Source organism: Artemia sp. Qi Xiang Cuo, chromosome 3 (assembly GCF_049724085.1).
Source record: "Artemia sp. Qi Xiang Cuo chromosome 3, ASM4972408v1, whole genome shotgun sequence".
Taxonomy (NCBI): Eukaryota; Metazoa; Arthropoda; class Branchiopoda; order Anostraca; family Artemiidae; genus Artemia; species Artemia sp. Qi Xiang Cuo.
Window position 1 is genome coordinate 66,598,789 of NC_142796.1, and position 16,730 is coordinate 66,615,518.

The window sequence follows — 16,730 nt, forward strand, 5'->3', positions numbered from 1 at the left end:
ATTATATTTTCATCATGTTTTGGTATTTTTCTTGAGGATTAACCTAAATTCCCTTCTTGAGTGTTGTTGCTACAACAGATTAGTACTAAATGGAGTATTGACTCTTGATAACATCCTCTCTAGTTATTATCAAGTCAAATCTCTACCTGGCGGTGAATTGAACCTACTGCCGACAGTAAGCGCCTTCTAGCAATAGAGCAAACCAGATGGCGTGGAGAGATTTCTTTGTTATCCTAACTAAGCGCTTTAACATAATTCTTAAGAAAAACGAATTAATAATAATCCGAATTAATTATTTCAGATTTTGTAAATTTTTGTTGTTTCTTCCGCCTTGGACTAAAAACCAGGTTCTTATTAACACATTTCTTGTTCCTGATATTACTGTAAAACTGGAAGTACTACACAGAAAGCTTTCAAATACCGCTTGATTCCATTTTTAAAAAAATTTACAAAGCATGGTATTTATTTTAAATATTTTATTTAACATTAACATATTTTATTTAACATAACATATCTCAATGCACACAAAACCGTCTTTAATGAAAATAGCTTTCTAGAATGTACTTGTCAGAGACCTGATGAGGCAATTAGAATCTTCTGAAGTGATGGCATTTTTTTTAAGAGGATCATTTGCCTCAAATTATAAGGAAGGTTAGGTTGTACCAACGGATTGTAGGCTGTGTAAGCTGTAGGCTAAGGAATCGATGTTATGAAAGTTATCAATATGACTAACTTTCCTTTTGTTCTTAGCACTTTTGTCTCAGAGAAAAAAATAGCGAGTCCATTGTAAGGACTGTGTAAAGATTAGGAAACGGTTGTGGAAACGTTCTCCAGTTCAACTGAGATTTCTGGTTCAAGTTATTGAGGTAAGTTAAGGCGATAAACTTATATCCTGGGTTTAGCTTTCGGATGGTTTTACCTTCCTTCACTTCACTTCCAACAGATCTATGAAAAAATGAAATATCTCTATGAAGGACGAGGGAAAAAAGGAGCTGACTTACCCTTGAGGTGTCGGTCATGGGAGAAATTGGAGTCAAACGCTTTCTCAATGTTGGTGTCATTGATATAGAAGACCCAATTGACAATGAGGGAGAAGGACTACGCATGTACGGATATGGAGATTCCCTTGAAGATTCTAAACTGCAAAATCAAGTAAATAATTAATTATTGAATTAATTAAAATTAATCAATTAATAAATTAATGTAATGTTGATCAATTAAAACTAAATGAATTAATTTTTGATTAATTTATAAACGATTTTAATTAATTGATAATAACATTAATTATTAATAAATCAATCAATAGACATTTAATCAATAATTATTTAATAAACTTAATTTACAGGAAAAAATTAAGAATAAATTTAATTAGGCAAAAATTTAGAATAAATTCACTAGGAAAAAACTTACAAAATAAACTTAATCAGAAAAAATTAATTGATGAACAAGTAAATAATCGAAAAAATTCCAATCCATTAGTTTTGTCATCATTGTTAGGGGGGCATCTGTGTTATGATACAAAGTCTATATTACGTAATGTATCGATGTAGCGTTAAGTTATGTGTCTTAAAATCATATCGAAATTAGGAATTTAAATAAGGATAAAGATCCTCGAGAGCTATTGCTGGCGCATAGAGAGTCGAATCGACGTTTCCGTTGCTGGATATTTTACAAGGACAAGTACCAAGCTTGTCACCCGACCTTGCAGCAGCGGGTATCGAACCCTGGGCCCGGTATTGCCAAGTAGAACATCGATCCACTGTGCTATAACAGAGTGGAAACATAATTTTAAATGTTTTCTTGGAGGAGGATATAAACTTGTTCAAAAAATCGAAAAATTGTGTTTTTTCAAAAACTTCCAACCAATTTTTGACGTGTTTTTAATCTCACAGATCCAGTACAATAAATTTCTAAAATTAATTCGATAAATGGATAGAGCTTAACCTCAGCTATCGAGTGACAGCAAAATTTTCGTTTTTTTTTAGATGAATTGAAACCATGTGAGAGCAGAAAAACAACATACAGAAATTTGCACATGGAACACACACCGTAATGCTTATAGGAAAAATATCTAGATAAAAATCTATTCTATGTACGGTTAGGCAGTATTGAGGAACTTTTATTGAAATGTGAATTTTATTTATTTTTCTGTCTTTTGTTCCTTGTTTTTTTCTCTCCTTCTTGTTGTTTTGTTTTTTAATGTTGTTTTTTTCAATGATTAAAATACATTTTTTCTCTTGTTTTATTTTCTGTTGATAAAGGCTCACGAAAGTGGAGCTGAAATATTCGAAATTTTTATCAATTAATCTTTTTTGTTGTGATTGTTTTTAGTACTATTTGTTCACTGCTTGATTTAAATTAAATCCGTTTTTCTCTCTTAAATGTTCTTAAATTCTCGCAAATGTGGTCTAAGAAATTATCAATTTTTTAACCACTATAAAACTTTTCGTGATTTCACGGCTACCCCCTTCTGCACCCTCTGCTCTTTAAGCTGAAGTTTTATATTATTGTATAGTACAAGGTTGTGTTTGAGCAGTCGTTCGTAAAGAATTGAGAACAAAAATCAAACGTTGAAAACATTTACATCCTTATGCAACTGGACATCCACAGAACTCGGAAAGTAATGAACTAGCACTAAAGGAATATAACACACGAGCCATCTCTTATCCATGTCAAGGAGACAATGGAGTTAGCTCGAGGATGTGCTATGCAGGTACATTTCCAGAATCCCAAGTCCAAATTCTTTCGTTTACCGAAGCTACCGTCAGAGAGGAAGACATAAAAGTACAATTCCTGCTGCCTCTTGCTGCCATAGAAAGGTCACGGCCACAGAGGAAGACATAAATATAATTCCTGCTGCCTTTTGCTGCCATAGAAAGGCCCTTGTCACAGAGGAAGACACGAGAGCGAGTACACTTCCTGCTGCCTTTTGCTGCCATAGAAAGGTCGCTGTCACAGAAGAAGACATAAAAGTACACTTCCTGCTGCCTCTTGCTGCCATAGAAAGGTCACTGTCACAGATGACGACATAAAATACAATTCCTGCTACATTTGCTGTCACAGAAAGGCCCTCGTCACAGAGGAAAAAATTAAAATGAGTAGACTTTCTGCTGCCTCTTGCTGCCACAGAAAGGTCTAAGGTAAGGTCAGGGACAAATTATAAATTTTTAACAAGCTAAAAGAAAGTTAGAAGACCCGTGTGCTTTCTGTCTCTGGTTTAAGCTTCATATGCTTAGTAGTAGTGTTCTTCCCGTCCTAATCTATGTATTAGAAACATGGCATCTCAACCAACGACAAGAGGGGGCAGCGCAGGCTTTTAAAAACATCTACATCCGTAGGCAACTATGCATCCACCGAACTTGGAAAGTAACGAAATAGCACTAAAGGAATATAACAAAGATAATTTCGCCCACCACATTGGTCTGCCATAGCAAAAAAATAAATTAAAGTAATAAAGATCTAGAACGAGGCTTTCAAAGGTAGCTATTTACGTTCACTTATCCACTGTTTGAAAGAATCTTCAAAAATTCAGTCACTTGTCCAGTATTAAGTGAGAACTTTTTTTTTTTTTCCGTAGATAATGGTGAGTGGTTCGCTTCTAAATAATTTTTTTTTGGCTCCCAAAGCTTTGAATTCTGTTTTTGTCCAGTATTTTCGTTGACCTTAAAAACCCCATTCTCCATCATCATTTCCGATTTTATATTTTGTAAAAGAATATAATTGGTCAGCCGTCCCTCCTCCATGCCAAGGAGACAATGGAGTTACTCGTAGATGTGCCAGAGTCCCAAGTCCGAATTATTTTGTTTATCCAAAGGGAGCCGCCACAGAAGAAGACATAATGTACTTCTTCCGGCCACTTGCTGACAAAGATATAAGGTCAGGAAAAAACTGTAAATCTTTAATAGCACTAACATTAAAAAGGCAAATGAAGACATGACTTCACTCAGTCTGTGTTTTAGAGATTTTGGTTTTAGTCTAGTGATTTTGGTCGATTGGTTCACTGCTAGATTTTTTCTCAGACGAGTGCCAACCATGGTCCCTCATTTCCCTTGGATTTGTCATTGGACTTGACAATCCAAAAGTTTCCTTAAAAAAAAAACTATTAAAATGAAAAAAAGTATCAAAATGGCAACCTATTACCGTTACTATACAGTTACCGTTAGCTCAAGCACCGTTAAACAAACGACTGTCGAACGTTTGTCATTCTAGAAAGAGGCACGTGAACGCCTATTTGGGAAGGATTGGGATTATCTTCTTATTTCTTCTACTTTTAAAAGAATCTTGCCTTTTTACAATAGAATATACCTTTTTCTTGGAAGTGGAACCGGTGATTTCCTTACACTAATTACATCTTCGGCGAATGGATTTGTGTCATCAAAGTCTTCATCTTCTTCTTCAAAGGGATTGAAATTTGAGGGTCCTTTCTCTTGGTTAGTCCCTTCAGCCGTATCTATAAAGAAATAGAACACTCAAGCTGGAAACAAAGGTGAACAAATTATAACTTGTAGGAGAAATCTGCATAATTTTGGTATTAATCTTTGGTTCAAGATGGGGTTTTCATTCCCCTGGGTTTTTTTCTGTACAACCCCCCCCCCCCCCTCCAGAGATGTGGTAAATTACATTATCTAATGACTGAAAGGTTAAGTTTCGGTAACTGAACTTCCTCGGAAATCTTTTGACAACATCCCCGAATTAAACTTATGGGTCCCGGAATGAGTAACAATGGAGCGAATGTGAGATACAATGGCTTAAAAATCCAAGGTCCAAAATAATTATTATATCTAATTTCTAAGACAATTACACAACTTTAAGTTTAGTTTAATGTGATACATCTGGCAGAGTTCCAGCAAAAGACGAGAACAGCAGCTCAAAGCAAATCAAAGTAATTTGGTTGTTCTGTTGCTATGGAAGCAAATCATATATCATTACATGACTATTATAAATGATTCAGAAACTATTGGAAAACCATTGTATCAGTTAAAAATTAGTTAATGCATCCTGAGAAAGTTTGAGCAAGATCATAAATAAAACATATGTTTAATACTGTATTTTAGCAAAAACCATTATTTACTCTTTTTTTTTTTGCATCATCCACTAAGTTAGACAAAAAAAAACTTTTTGTTCGATATAAAGAAAAAAAAAAAATTAACAAAAACAAAGACTTTCTGACGGAAGTAAAGAGCAAAATTAAAACTTAAGGACAACCACTGCTGGTCAAATAACTACTTTAATTATTACTGCTAGTAGTGGAGTCGATTAGAGGGGAGATGTGCCCCACGAGATTTTGAAAAACACGTTTTTCTGAGGTATTTGATTGGAAAAGTGAATTTTTTGTATATTTTCATTAAAACAATTGAAAACGACAAGTTTGCAACACCCCCCCCCCGTAGACTTTGAAAAATACATTTATCCCTCCCTTAATTTCCACGAATTGAAGCCACTGATTGCTGGTCAGCCTATGCAGAAAAAATGACCCAGGATATTTATTTGTATTTGCAGAATTATGCGAAGCTAGCACATTACTGGACACCCCAAACCTACGCAAAAAAAAGAGCAGAATTTTCTTTCAGGAGCGAAAGAGTCCTTAAATAACCTACAAAAATAAAAGACTAATTTATAAGTCTCTCAATAGTCTTTAACCAGTCACGATAGGGATAACTGTTAAAATGAAGTTAAATTATCTAGAAAACTGAAGAAAAAAATTAGTACAAAAAAGCAGCCCACAAAAATGACAAACTGATTTTTAAGGCAACTAATTGGTCTTACCACCCGTACTAAAACAATCAGTAGCATTAAATTTTAAACTTTGGAGACACGCCTTAGTGTTTCTACCCTAACTAACAACACACTCCAGCACCAAGCCACTAGAGGCCAACACAGCTGCATATATTCTTCCTCTACCTTGGTTAATAATACAATTATATTAAAGCATCATTTAATTGATACCTATTAATTTAATTTAAGTTCTGGGGCGGAGGCTCCTCATTTTATTTTACTTATTTGGTTATTTTGAATTTATTGGGCGTTTCGTTTTTGTTACCGTGCGGGGAGTTGAAGAGCCATCTTTTTAATCCTCACTGTGGGTCACTAATTTGATAGTTTTGTGAAAATACTTTTTTATTGATTAATAAAGAACATAAATTTGAACCGCAATCTATTCAAAGTTTCATTCTTTAGGCTCCCCCATGTGATTCCAATTTCCTTTAAATCCTTTCTTACAACCTTTCCTGCCCTATCCAAAGACGACCTGTTTTATTCGGCCCAAGATGAATGGCCAAAAAAGACAATCTTTAGTAATCTATTCCCCTTAATCCGTAAAACATGTCCTAGCCAGCTTAAACTTTCTTTCATAATAGTCATAAAAGTCGCCCTAGAAAGGGCATTATAGCCCTTTCACAACTTTAGGAAATCTTTCATCCGTAAAACGTGGCCCAGCCATCTTAACCTTTCTTTCACTATAACCCTAGAAAATGGGATGAGGCATATTTTTCATACAGCTTCCTGATATACGGTCAGTCAGACAGGTCCCTAAAAATACCCTTAGACATTCCTTCCTCACCCTTCCGAAACACCCCGTTTCTGATTAATACGTGACTACGGCTTTCAATGCTCTAATCTTAGCTAGCAGACTTATGCAGATTAGGTTTTTTCGAAATCAAGCATTAATATATTCTAATATAAAATCCAGAGACCCAGTTTATTCTGCCTTTAGTACAAAAATTTAAAGTTATTTCGTAAATATTTGAAGTTAGTCTTCCTAAAAACGCTACCCAGGCACCTTCATTTCAGAATTGCCTCTAAAATAATCATAAAATATCCAATCATAGTTCAGCATTCTCTGCAACCTAGTAAAGAACGAAGTTTGGCCCATAGTAACTGGAAATTTAAAAATACCTTCTAAATAAAACTGTCACGTGAGAAAAAATCGCCATTTGAAGCTCGTTCAGGAATGATAATTATGATTTCGATTAATATTTATGGTAAAAGTTTATTACGTAAACAAATTTATTGGACTTTCGAAAAACTACACAACTGGAATCGTCATTGTCAGTAACCTCAATCAGGAAAGTTACAACCCCCCCCCCTTCAAACAAAGAAGAAAATAACTTTTTTCTATAGTAGCACTAATCTGTCATCTTTTTTCTAGCTTTTTTTCCTTACTGCAAGCAGGACCTGAAAAATCACAAGAGAGCTGTTTAAGAGCTCATTTGAAGAGTAATTCCTATGTCTACGTGCTTTTTGTAAGTAACAAAACGTAACATTGAAAATAAGATAAAAATCTGACAAAAATTTAAAAAACAATATGAATTTCAATTCGGAGGATATAGTAAGAAATGGAAAACCCGACAGCTGACAAAATAAGTGGTAAGGCTGGTTTAAGTGGTAAGGCTTAACATTGAAAATAAGATACAACGAGCCCAATTAATTTTTTTTTGTCAGTTGACCCAAAAGTGCAGTGATGTAAGTTTTTCAATTGTCATCCTTTGGTTAACTATCCAATAATAGCCATACAAGTGAAAGATTCTGGTAAATTTGCCAAGTTTAAAGTACATTCGCCCAATTTAGCTTTTTACCAAAAAGTATCCCAACACTTTCAAAATATCAATTATAATTCAACATTATAACAAAGTAATAATTCAAAAGAGCTTCCAATTTTGAGGACTCGAATCGTGTATGACTCCAGAATTACAAGGACAAAAACTAAATTCAACTTTAGCAACTACTTGACAATAATAAAAAAATAATCACGCTGATGTCGTTGTAAATCGGGAACGACTCGAGTCGCAAAATAGACCGGTCCAAAATCAAATGATTTAGCCCTAATCAATTTAAAAAAAATAACGCTATTGAAAACATTGAAAGCAAAGCATACAAAAAAAGGTAAGCTAGATGTAAACATTTGTCAATGATGTAGCATACGAATCGTAAACAGATATTTCACAATATGAATTTCAATTTTGAGGATATAGTAAGAAATGGGAAACTCGACAGCTGACAAAATAAGTGGTAATGCTGGTGGAGCCAAGTCCATCATTGACCACCACAACCGCAAATTAATTTTTGGGGCGTGGAGGCAATGAGTCTTTGAGGCATGAGCATCGATCCAGTTTTAGGGGCCCACCATGATATCAAATTAATTATTACAGGTTTTAAGAAATGAAAAGATAGCTACATTTATGTTTTCAACATAAATGCACTTTCAGCAAAATGTTGAAACACAGCAACGTGTTTTACTTTCATCACAAGATATGTTTACCTCTCTTACAACACTTACCGCTCTTTCAAACAACTAACAAAGGCCGTACCCAGGATTTTTTTCCGGGGGGGGGGGCGCGGGGGTTTCACAAAAAACCTCAAAAACGAATACACAATTTGTTCATATTCATTTTTGTTAGGTTTTTACGAGTCAAACAAACATTTCGGGGGAGGGGGGGGGGGGTTCAAACCCCTAACCCCTCCGCTGGATACGGCTTCCTAACATCCATAGGATTACAAGGGGATATAGTTTATAGGCTGTATATATATCATGCAGTATGTCAACCATCTATGTTAAACTCTATTCTTTTTTTTTCAATGGCAAGGAAATAATTTTAACCAAGATTACTTAAAACTAATACTTAGAAGAATTGTTAAGTTATTATAGGATTATTGCAGGGAATAATAACAGTTAATGGCACATTACTGCTTCTGAGCATGTATATTTTGCTGTTATTGTTCTTTCAAATCTTGATTTTTGTTGGTAATCAGAACTGTTGTCTTGCATTTACAATTTGCTACCAATTATATTTTTTTTTCTACATAACATGGTCCTAGGCTTAGGTTTTTGCCGTATATATTTTTATGACCGCATTTATTTTTTTGCCACTTTGAGCATAAGCAATTAGATTATGTGGCAACGTCCTAGATCTTGGCACAGTCTATCATGGTGTCTTCATATCTAATCTATCAAGCTCTTTGAAGATTATTGTGAAGGTAGGCTATTATAAATTTACAACAAATTATAGAACTCATAGCAGACAAACAATACTCTACTTCCACGAATGGACTACTTATAGAAAGGACCGCATAAAACCTAATTTACTAAATTGGTAAAAATAGATCTAATGGTTACTGGTCCATGGTATCGCGAACTTTTACAATTCCAAAAACTTTAAGCCTGATTCATACCCATACACAGGGTTGCCACCTGATGAAAAAATAATCAGTAGATTTTAGTGATTTATTGGTATATTTAGTGATTTTTTTGGTAAATTTAGTGATTTTCTTCAACAATCTAGTGATTTATGTGCTAATTTAGTAATTTTTTTTTGTTTAGGAAATATGAAATATCACTAGAAATAGTGATAAATCGCTAGGGGTGGCAACTCTGCCCACACAGCCCATTCTAGACAATAATAAAAATCGAACTATATAATCTGCTAATATATGTAACTCTGCTCTGAAAACAATTACGTGACGTTATACAGCGGGTATCTGAAGCCATCTTAAGAAGCAAATGATTTATTGTAAAAAACCCAATGTATTTTCGATTCTCAGAAGTGTATACGTTAGATTTTTCTGTCTATTTTTATTTTCTGTCAACCAGTGTCGTTACTAGCCAATTTTTTTGGGGGGAGGGGGGTGGGGAGAAGCAAGGGATTTTACCAACTGGCTGGTCATTTTTACCGACCGTTTTTTATCAATAATTAGCATAATCTTCGTTTTGAATACAACATGTAAAATCACTGCACGAGTCGGTAAAACCGCTGCATTTACCGACCGAAATTGAGATTTTGGTAACATGTCATGCCACTATTTTAATGCTGTTTATTTAACCAAACGGAAAGTTGGTGCACCATCTATAAAATCACGGCAAGAATCGGTAAAACTGCTGCTTTTACCGACCACGTTCGAAATTTCTGTAGATGACATGTCAGTATTTTCGTGGTCTTTATTGAACCGAGCAAAGAATTTTCACCACGATTTTACCGAATCATTTTTTTTACCAAGTGATCAAAAACATAGTGGGGGAGGGATTTATTTTTTAAACTCGTTTACAAAATAGACTATAAAGTGAAAAATAATCATTTTTTTCTAGAATCTATGAAAATAAGTGAAAAAAGGGGCAATAAACGAATTGGCCTTTACATAACACATATTAAATTGATATAAGTTATAAATAGATAAATTAAAAAGGTCGATCAGTTTAGGAAAACAAGTTGAATAAATCAACTTGTATGATACCCTGGCTTTCATTTAATTTCATAGATTCTCAAGAAAAAATTATTTTCTACTTTTTCGTCCATTTTGGAAACAAGTTTTATTTTAGATTTATAATGTTATTTTCGACTTTTTAGTCGAAATAATATGATTTTAAATAATATTATTTTTAATAATCTAAGACAAAAAAGTATATTCTTTTCTAAGACACAAATTTTTATTATCCAAGGTTCAGACATAAGTCACCACGATCACAACAACGTGTTCCTACCGCTGCACTATCAAGACTATCAAGACTGCACCACGACCAAAAGCACGTGTTCCTACCGCTGCCCTATCAAGACTACCACTGCACTATCAAGACTGCACCACGAACAAAAGCACGTGTTCCTACCACTGCACTATCAAGACTACCGCTGCACTATCAAGACTGAACCACGAACACAATCACGTGTTCCTACCGTTGCACTATCAAGACTACCGCTGCACTATCAAAACTATCAAGACTGCACCACGACCACAAGCACGTGTTCCTACCGCAGCACTATCAAGACTTATAGAACAGTGTTTGTTTAATACTTTTTTCTGTGCCCAATGAACCATTTATTTTATTTTATTTATACAGTCGACAGTGCAATAAAACAGGTAAAATTTGGAAGCAATTGAACGTTCGGAAGTGGTAAAAAAATGGCTCACAAATTTATGCGATATACAATAAAAAAAAGCGACAAAAAAGTGGATGAGCAAAGAGAAACTCGTTCAAATACACACAATCTTCAAAATTCAAAGTTTTGTGCTCTCTTTTATTACCAACGAACGTACCATCTAACTTCGCGTGTTGATCTTCTGATTCAAGGTCGTCATCAAAGGGATTTAAACTTTCCGGATATTCAGCCAGTTTCGTCTTACTTTTTCCTCGCTTTCGGGGACTTGCAACTGGCAACACAGCAACAACTTCACTCTCATCTGAATTCCCTATAAATAAAAAAGAAGAGAAAATATTAAAATCCCAAAAATGTTCATAATATTTGAACTTTGACATCTGTATGTATTAAGCAAATTACTCTAACAGTAAGTTAATTTTTTAATTAGGCTTCAATGGTTTCCGAATTAAGTTAAACGAGTTAGTAGTTTTTCAGCACCATTTGCTGCCATCTTCATACCAGTTATAGCTACGTTATAGTCGCAGTAGTTTCCCTACTACTTCCTCTACAACAACTACTAAAAAATAATCACTGCAGCACAAACCTACCCGTGGCCAACAGAACTAAACACTATGGCACTATCTCCCCCCCCCCCACCATCCTCAGAAATACCACGAGGACTAATTAAAATTCGTAAATTTAGATTGCACCCCAACAGACACTGTGCCCAGGGGCCAAGGGAACCCTAGTGCACCTTAGCTGCGGTACTGACCCTACCCAGTGGCGCCAACTGGGTTGAGGAGTATTAGCCCCCCTCTAGATTTAGTAAAACAACTTTTTGGGGTATTTCATTGAAAAATGATCTTTGGGGATTTCATCAATACACTTTTAAAAATATTGCCACCCTCCCTAAGCATTTTCGGGAATCGGTGCCACTGATCCTACCTACTTTACGCTATAGCATTTAGTGCAATTCTCATGACTCTATACTTTTATAAAAAAAATTGCTATATTGATCGACCAAATTTATTAGTTTACCTAACGGGTCTTTAGAAGAGTACAAGCAAACTCGCTTTTAAATAACTTCATTTTTCTCATAACAATGAAGAGTCATTTGAAATGTCATTTGAAATGAAGAGTCATTTTCATGTACACGAAAGTGTAGGGAAGAAATCCCTTTTAACATGCTGAGAAAATGAGTATGAGATAGGATTTTATTGCGTATCATTGGTCTGAAGCATCCATCCCTAAATTGATAGCCTAGAAGTTCAGCTTTTGTGTTCTGAACTTTTATATAAAAAAAAAAGTATGTTATCCCCTCCCTAAGGTGCCGACTTGTGTGAACCTATGCCCCTAAGATTGGTAGGGAAAATCCCCTACGAAAAATTGGAGCCCAACAATATGCAATTTAGAATTAAGAACTTATATTTTTCTCTCGGTGAAACACTAAGGCGAAACGTGTTGACCTGAAAATCAACGCAAAACAAAACCAAATACATGGCAACATCGAACTCGCGACTTCAGTTCAAGTGTGGTGATGAGGAGTTGGAACAAGTGGTCAAAATTAAATACCTGGGGGACATAATTGAAAACAATGATTTCATTGCAGAAAGAAGTAGCATCCCATATAGGACAGGCAAGTGGAGCTTTCAAGAGGAAGAAGACATTCTGGCGAACGAATGTCTTTTCACTCCTCGTCAAACTGAGACACTTCGATAGCAATGTTCAGTTGATTCTGGGGTACGCAGGCGAATCATAGCATATTAATGGAGAGCAAAAGCTTCGGATCCTGGCGTTGCATTTTTGAAATGTATTTCTCCGAAGAATCCTTAATACGTACTGGAAAGATCTAGTCTCAAATGCTAAGATCCGAAAAATAACCAACCGGCGCATCGTGAAAAATATCATCTTCCAACGTCGATGGCAATTCTTTGGCCATGTCTTTAGAATGGGGGACCTTCAAACTTCTAGCCCAATTTCCAAGAGGCAACTTGTAAGATGGAAAAGGAAGGGTTGTCCCAAGAACAGGCTACGCCACTCTCACCAGCCAGATCCCCTCTCTCTTGACACATTCCTGCCAACCGAGTTGGAAGATGTGCTGGCAGTATCAGGATATCACGAAGACTGGATATTCGTTGTCGATGTAGGTGCCTCTGGGGGCACAGGTTTGAATTGGGGACAACGGCTGAGTTTTCAAACACCTTTGGTCCTCAGTTTTATAGATTATGGCCAAGCGTTCGATTCTGTTGATAGAAGAGCTTTAGTAAAGGTTTTATTCTTGTATGGTATACCAGACAAATACATTAAAGTGATTGGTGCTATGTAAAAGAATAACACTGCTGCGGTTAAGGTAGGAAATGAGGTTAGCAACCGGTTTTGTATTAAATCAGGAGTTAAGCAGGGTTGTGTTCTATCCCCCTTTATATGGATTATTTTGGTGGACTTTGTTTTAAGGAGCACAGGAAAGGCAATGGGAGACCACGGAATCAAATGGGGAGGGAAAAGTCTCCTGAACTTGGATTTTGCTGATGATTTAAGCATCCTAGATGAAAGTGTGAGCAAAATGAATGGTTTTAGAGGTTTTGCGAGTTCAGGGTGCTAGAATTGGTTTGAAAATTAATATCAAGAAGACTAAGTCACTAAGGCTAGGAATAAATGAAAATGAAAAGGTGACGTTGGGTAATGAAAATATTGATCAGGTGGGCAGCTTCACTTAGCTTAGTAGCATTTATTAGTAAAGAGGGTTGGAGCAGTGAAGATGTTTAAAGTAGAATAGCCAAGGCTCAGGGTTTTTTTTCACAGTTAAAAAAAAGTTTGGAAGAATGGGAAGATAAGTATGCAAACTAAGATTAGAATATTAGAAGCTACAATGATGACAATGGTCAAATATGGCTCGGAGGCATGGGCGCTCCGAAAAGTGGATGAAGATTTGCTCGATGTTTTCCAGAGAAATTGCTTAAGGATTGTTCTGGGTTCCCGGCTGACTGACCGTATTTCAAACAATAGGCTATACGAAAAATGTGGTTCAATACCGCTCTCTAGGGCTATAATGAAAGAAAGGTTGAGGTGGCTAGGGCACATTGTGTTGATGAAGGATGACAGATTGCCGAAGATTGTTCTTTTCGGCCAACCGTCTAGGGCTAAACAGAAAGCAGGTCGTCCCGTCTGGGGTGGGAGGACGTCATAAAGAAAGATTTAAAGGAAATGGGAACTTCGTGGGCGGGTGTAAAAAGGGAGACTTTGAATAGATTGGGGTGGAGGAGCGTGCGTAGCTGTGTTGGCCTCAGGCGGCTTGGTGCTGCGGTGAGTTGTTAGTAGTAGTAGTAGTAGTTTGACCTTCGTTCGAAGATCAAACCGTTCCTCTGTTCACGAAATATTACAATATGTGAATAGAGAGCCAAGTATTAGGGGAATCTGCAGATAAGTGTCTTGTGTTTAATAAGACATAAGGGGGACCTTATAGAGTTAGACACATTACACACACTCCTTTCTGATGGTCCCATAAATAGACCTAATATTTTTTTTCTCCGTTATGTCAATGCAGTTATACCTTATAGCTCCAACATTAATCCTGTTTTCTTCCCGGTCTGCAAATTCGTCTCGGTGCATGATTGAGTGCGTAATTAAAAAAAAAAATTATTTGAAAGATTTTAAAAAATGGATAAAAATGGAAGGAAAATGATATTCTGATTAGTAGAGGTATGCTGCATATTATAAAGGAAGAATTTCTTTGTTTTAATGTTTTCTTTTACTTTTTCCCTATTATGTTTGAAAAAAAAGAAGAAAAAAGAATTAAGTAGTGTGTTCACCTTTTTCCTATGTCAGTTATAGAATCTCGTATATATTTACGGCTATTGCTTTGAAACCCCTTCAACCCCTGATCGGCACTCCCCAAAAAGGCCAAATCAGCCATTATGATTTCAATGAAAAGTTTGTGTACAGCTGTCGCAAAGGAGCGACATTAAAATTAAAACGAACAGAAATTATTCCGTATATGAAAGGGGCTGTCCCCTCCTCAACGCCTCGCTCTTTACGCTAAAGTTTTTTATGTTTTAAAAAATAGAGTTGTGAGAAAAGTAGAAGGGGGGGGTACCAGCCCCACGATTACATCACCCCTTCGAATCCCGATCCGGACACTTTTTTTTAAAACTCCCACGATCACACCCTAATATGGGCATAGAGTCCCTAGGGAGAACACTTCTACTCCGAACGGGAGTCCATATATGGGCATAGAGTCATTAGGGAGAACACGTGGTTAATTAAAGCGATTGGGAATTTGGAACACCTGTGCTGTCAGTCATTAATCGAATTGTTTCCGGGCAAAGTTTAATAACGTCTGACAGGTACTGTCAACATTTCTCCAGGAATAGATCCAAGTCATTAATGTCTTTGCCTCGGAAACAACTCTTTTGGTCGAACTCGAACTCCAAAGATATTAATAACCAAACGCCATGGAAACAGTTCTCCAAGAAACATCTTAGCGATGAATTGTTTTAGCGCGGGAATCAGGTTTTTTATTAATTTGAAATGCGTTAGCGCAGAGATGCCAAAGACAAAAGGAACACGCTGAAATTACGTTTAGGGATTATTTGGGCGAAACTGTTTTAGACAGGTTATGGAATTATTTCGGCGAAACAGTTAGAGACATTCTAAAAGATGATTATAGAAGAGAATTTGAGGGTGAAACTCTGTGGTCGTTATAATACACAAGTTCCATTGAACAGTGTCATGAGGTCCTCTACCCCAACCCCAAAGGGTTCCAATCCCCCGACCCCAACCCCAAAGGGTTCCAATCCCTCTACCCCAACCCCGAAGGAAGCCACCAGTCCTCAAAGGTCCACTGGGCTCCCAAAGGGCCCACCGGCCCTCAAGGTTCCCCCAGACCCCCCCCCCCGGGGCCCAAAGGGCCCCACCCCCTTTGGCCTCCCAAAGGGGCCCCTCTCCCTCCATCTCCTACCTCCTCTCCTCCCCTTCCCCTCCCCTCCCCTCCTCCTCCCCCTCCTCCTCTGCTCCCTCCTCCTCCTCCTCCTCCTCCTCCCCTCCCCTCCCCCCATTTTTTATACTTTTTTTGTGCATTGAGACACAGAACGACCCCCTCCCCCCGGCCCCTCCCCCCCCTCCCAAGGTCTGATTTGTCAAAGTTCATTTTGAATTTCCTTCGTTGAAATGCAAGAGTTGGAATATTTCAGTAGTGTTTTGTCGTGGTTTACCTTGTCACAGTTACATTTTCATTATTTTTCAAACTTCATTTTGAATTTCTTCCCTTGAAATGAAAGAGCTGGAATATTTCAGTAGTGTTTTGTCGTGGTTTACCTTGTCAAAGTTACATTTTCATTATTTTTTAAAGTTCATTTTGAATTTCTTTCTTTGAAATGCAAGAGTTGGAATATTTCAGTAGTGTTTTGTTGTGGTTTACCTTGTCAAAGTTACATTTTCTTGATTTTTCAAAGTTCATTTCGGTTTTCTTTCATTGAAATGCAAGAGTTGGAATATTTCAGTAGTGTTTTGTCGTGTTTTACCTTGTCACAGTTACATTCGCTTGATTTTTCAAAGTTCATTTTAGATTTCTTTAGTTGAAATGCAAGAGTTGGAATATTTCAGAAGCGTTTTGTCGTGGTTTACCATGTCACAGTTACATTCCCTTGATTTTTCAAAGTTCATTTTGAATTTCTTTCATTGAAATGCAAGAGTTGGAATATTTCAGTAGTGTTTTTTCGTGGTTTACCTTGTCACAGTTACATTTTCTGGATTTTTCAAAGTTCATTTCGGTTTTCTTTCATTGAAATGCGAGGGTTGGAATATTTCAGTAGTGTTTTGTCGTGGTTTACCTTGTCACAGTTACATTTTCTTGATTTTTCAAAGTTCATTTCGGTTTTCTTTCATTGA

The 16,730-nt window shown here is 36.5% G+C and overlaps 1 protein-coding gene across 5 annotated transcripts in view; it reads right to left on the reverse strand.

The window, feature by feature from the left end:
- The window catches only part of LOC148954433 (uncharacterized), a 252,464-nt gene that overhangs the window by 85,399 nt on the left and 150,335 nt on the right, over window positions 1-16,730 (reverse strand). For all 5 annotated transcript variants that reach the window (XM_089086509.1, XM_089086510.1, XM_089086511.1 and 2 more), the window contains 3 exons: window positions 11,023-11,175; window positions 4,306-4,450; window positions 1,002-1,140 (listed from right to left, as the gene is read on the reverse strand). In XM_089086509.1, coding sequence (XP_088942635.1) covers window positions 1,002-1,140; window positions 4,306-4,450; window positions 11,023-11,175 — 437 coding nt within the window. The remainder of the gene's footprint in view (window positions 1-1,001; window positions 1,141-4,305; window positions 4,451-11,022; window positions 11,176-16,730) is intronic.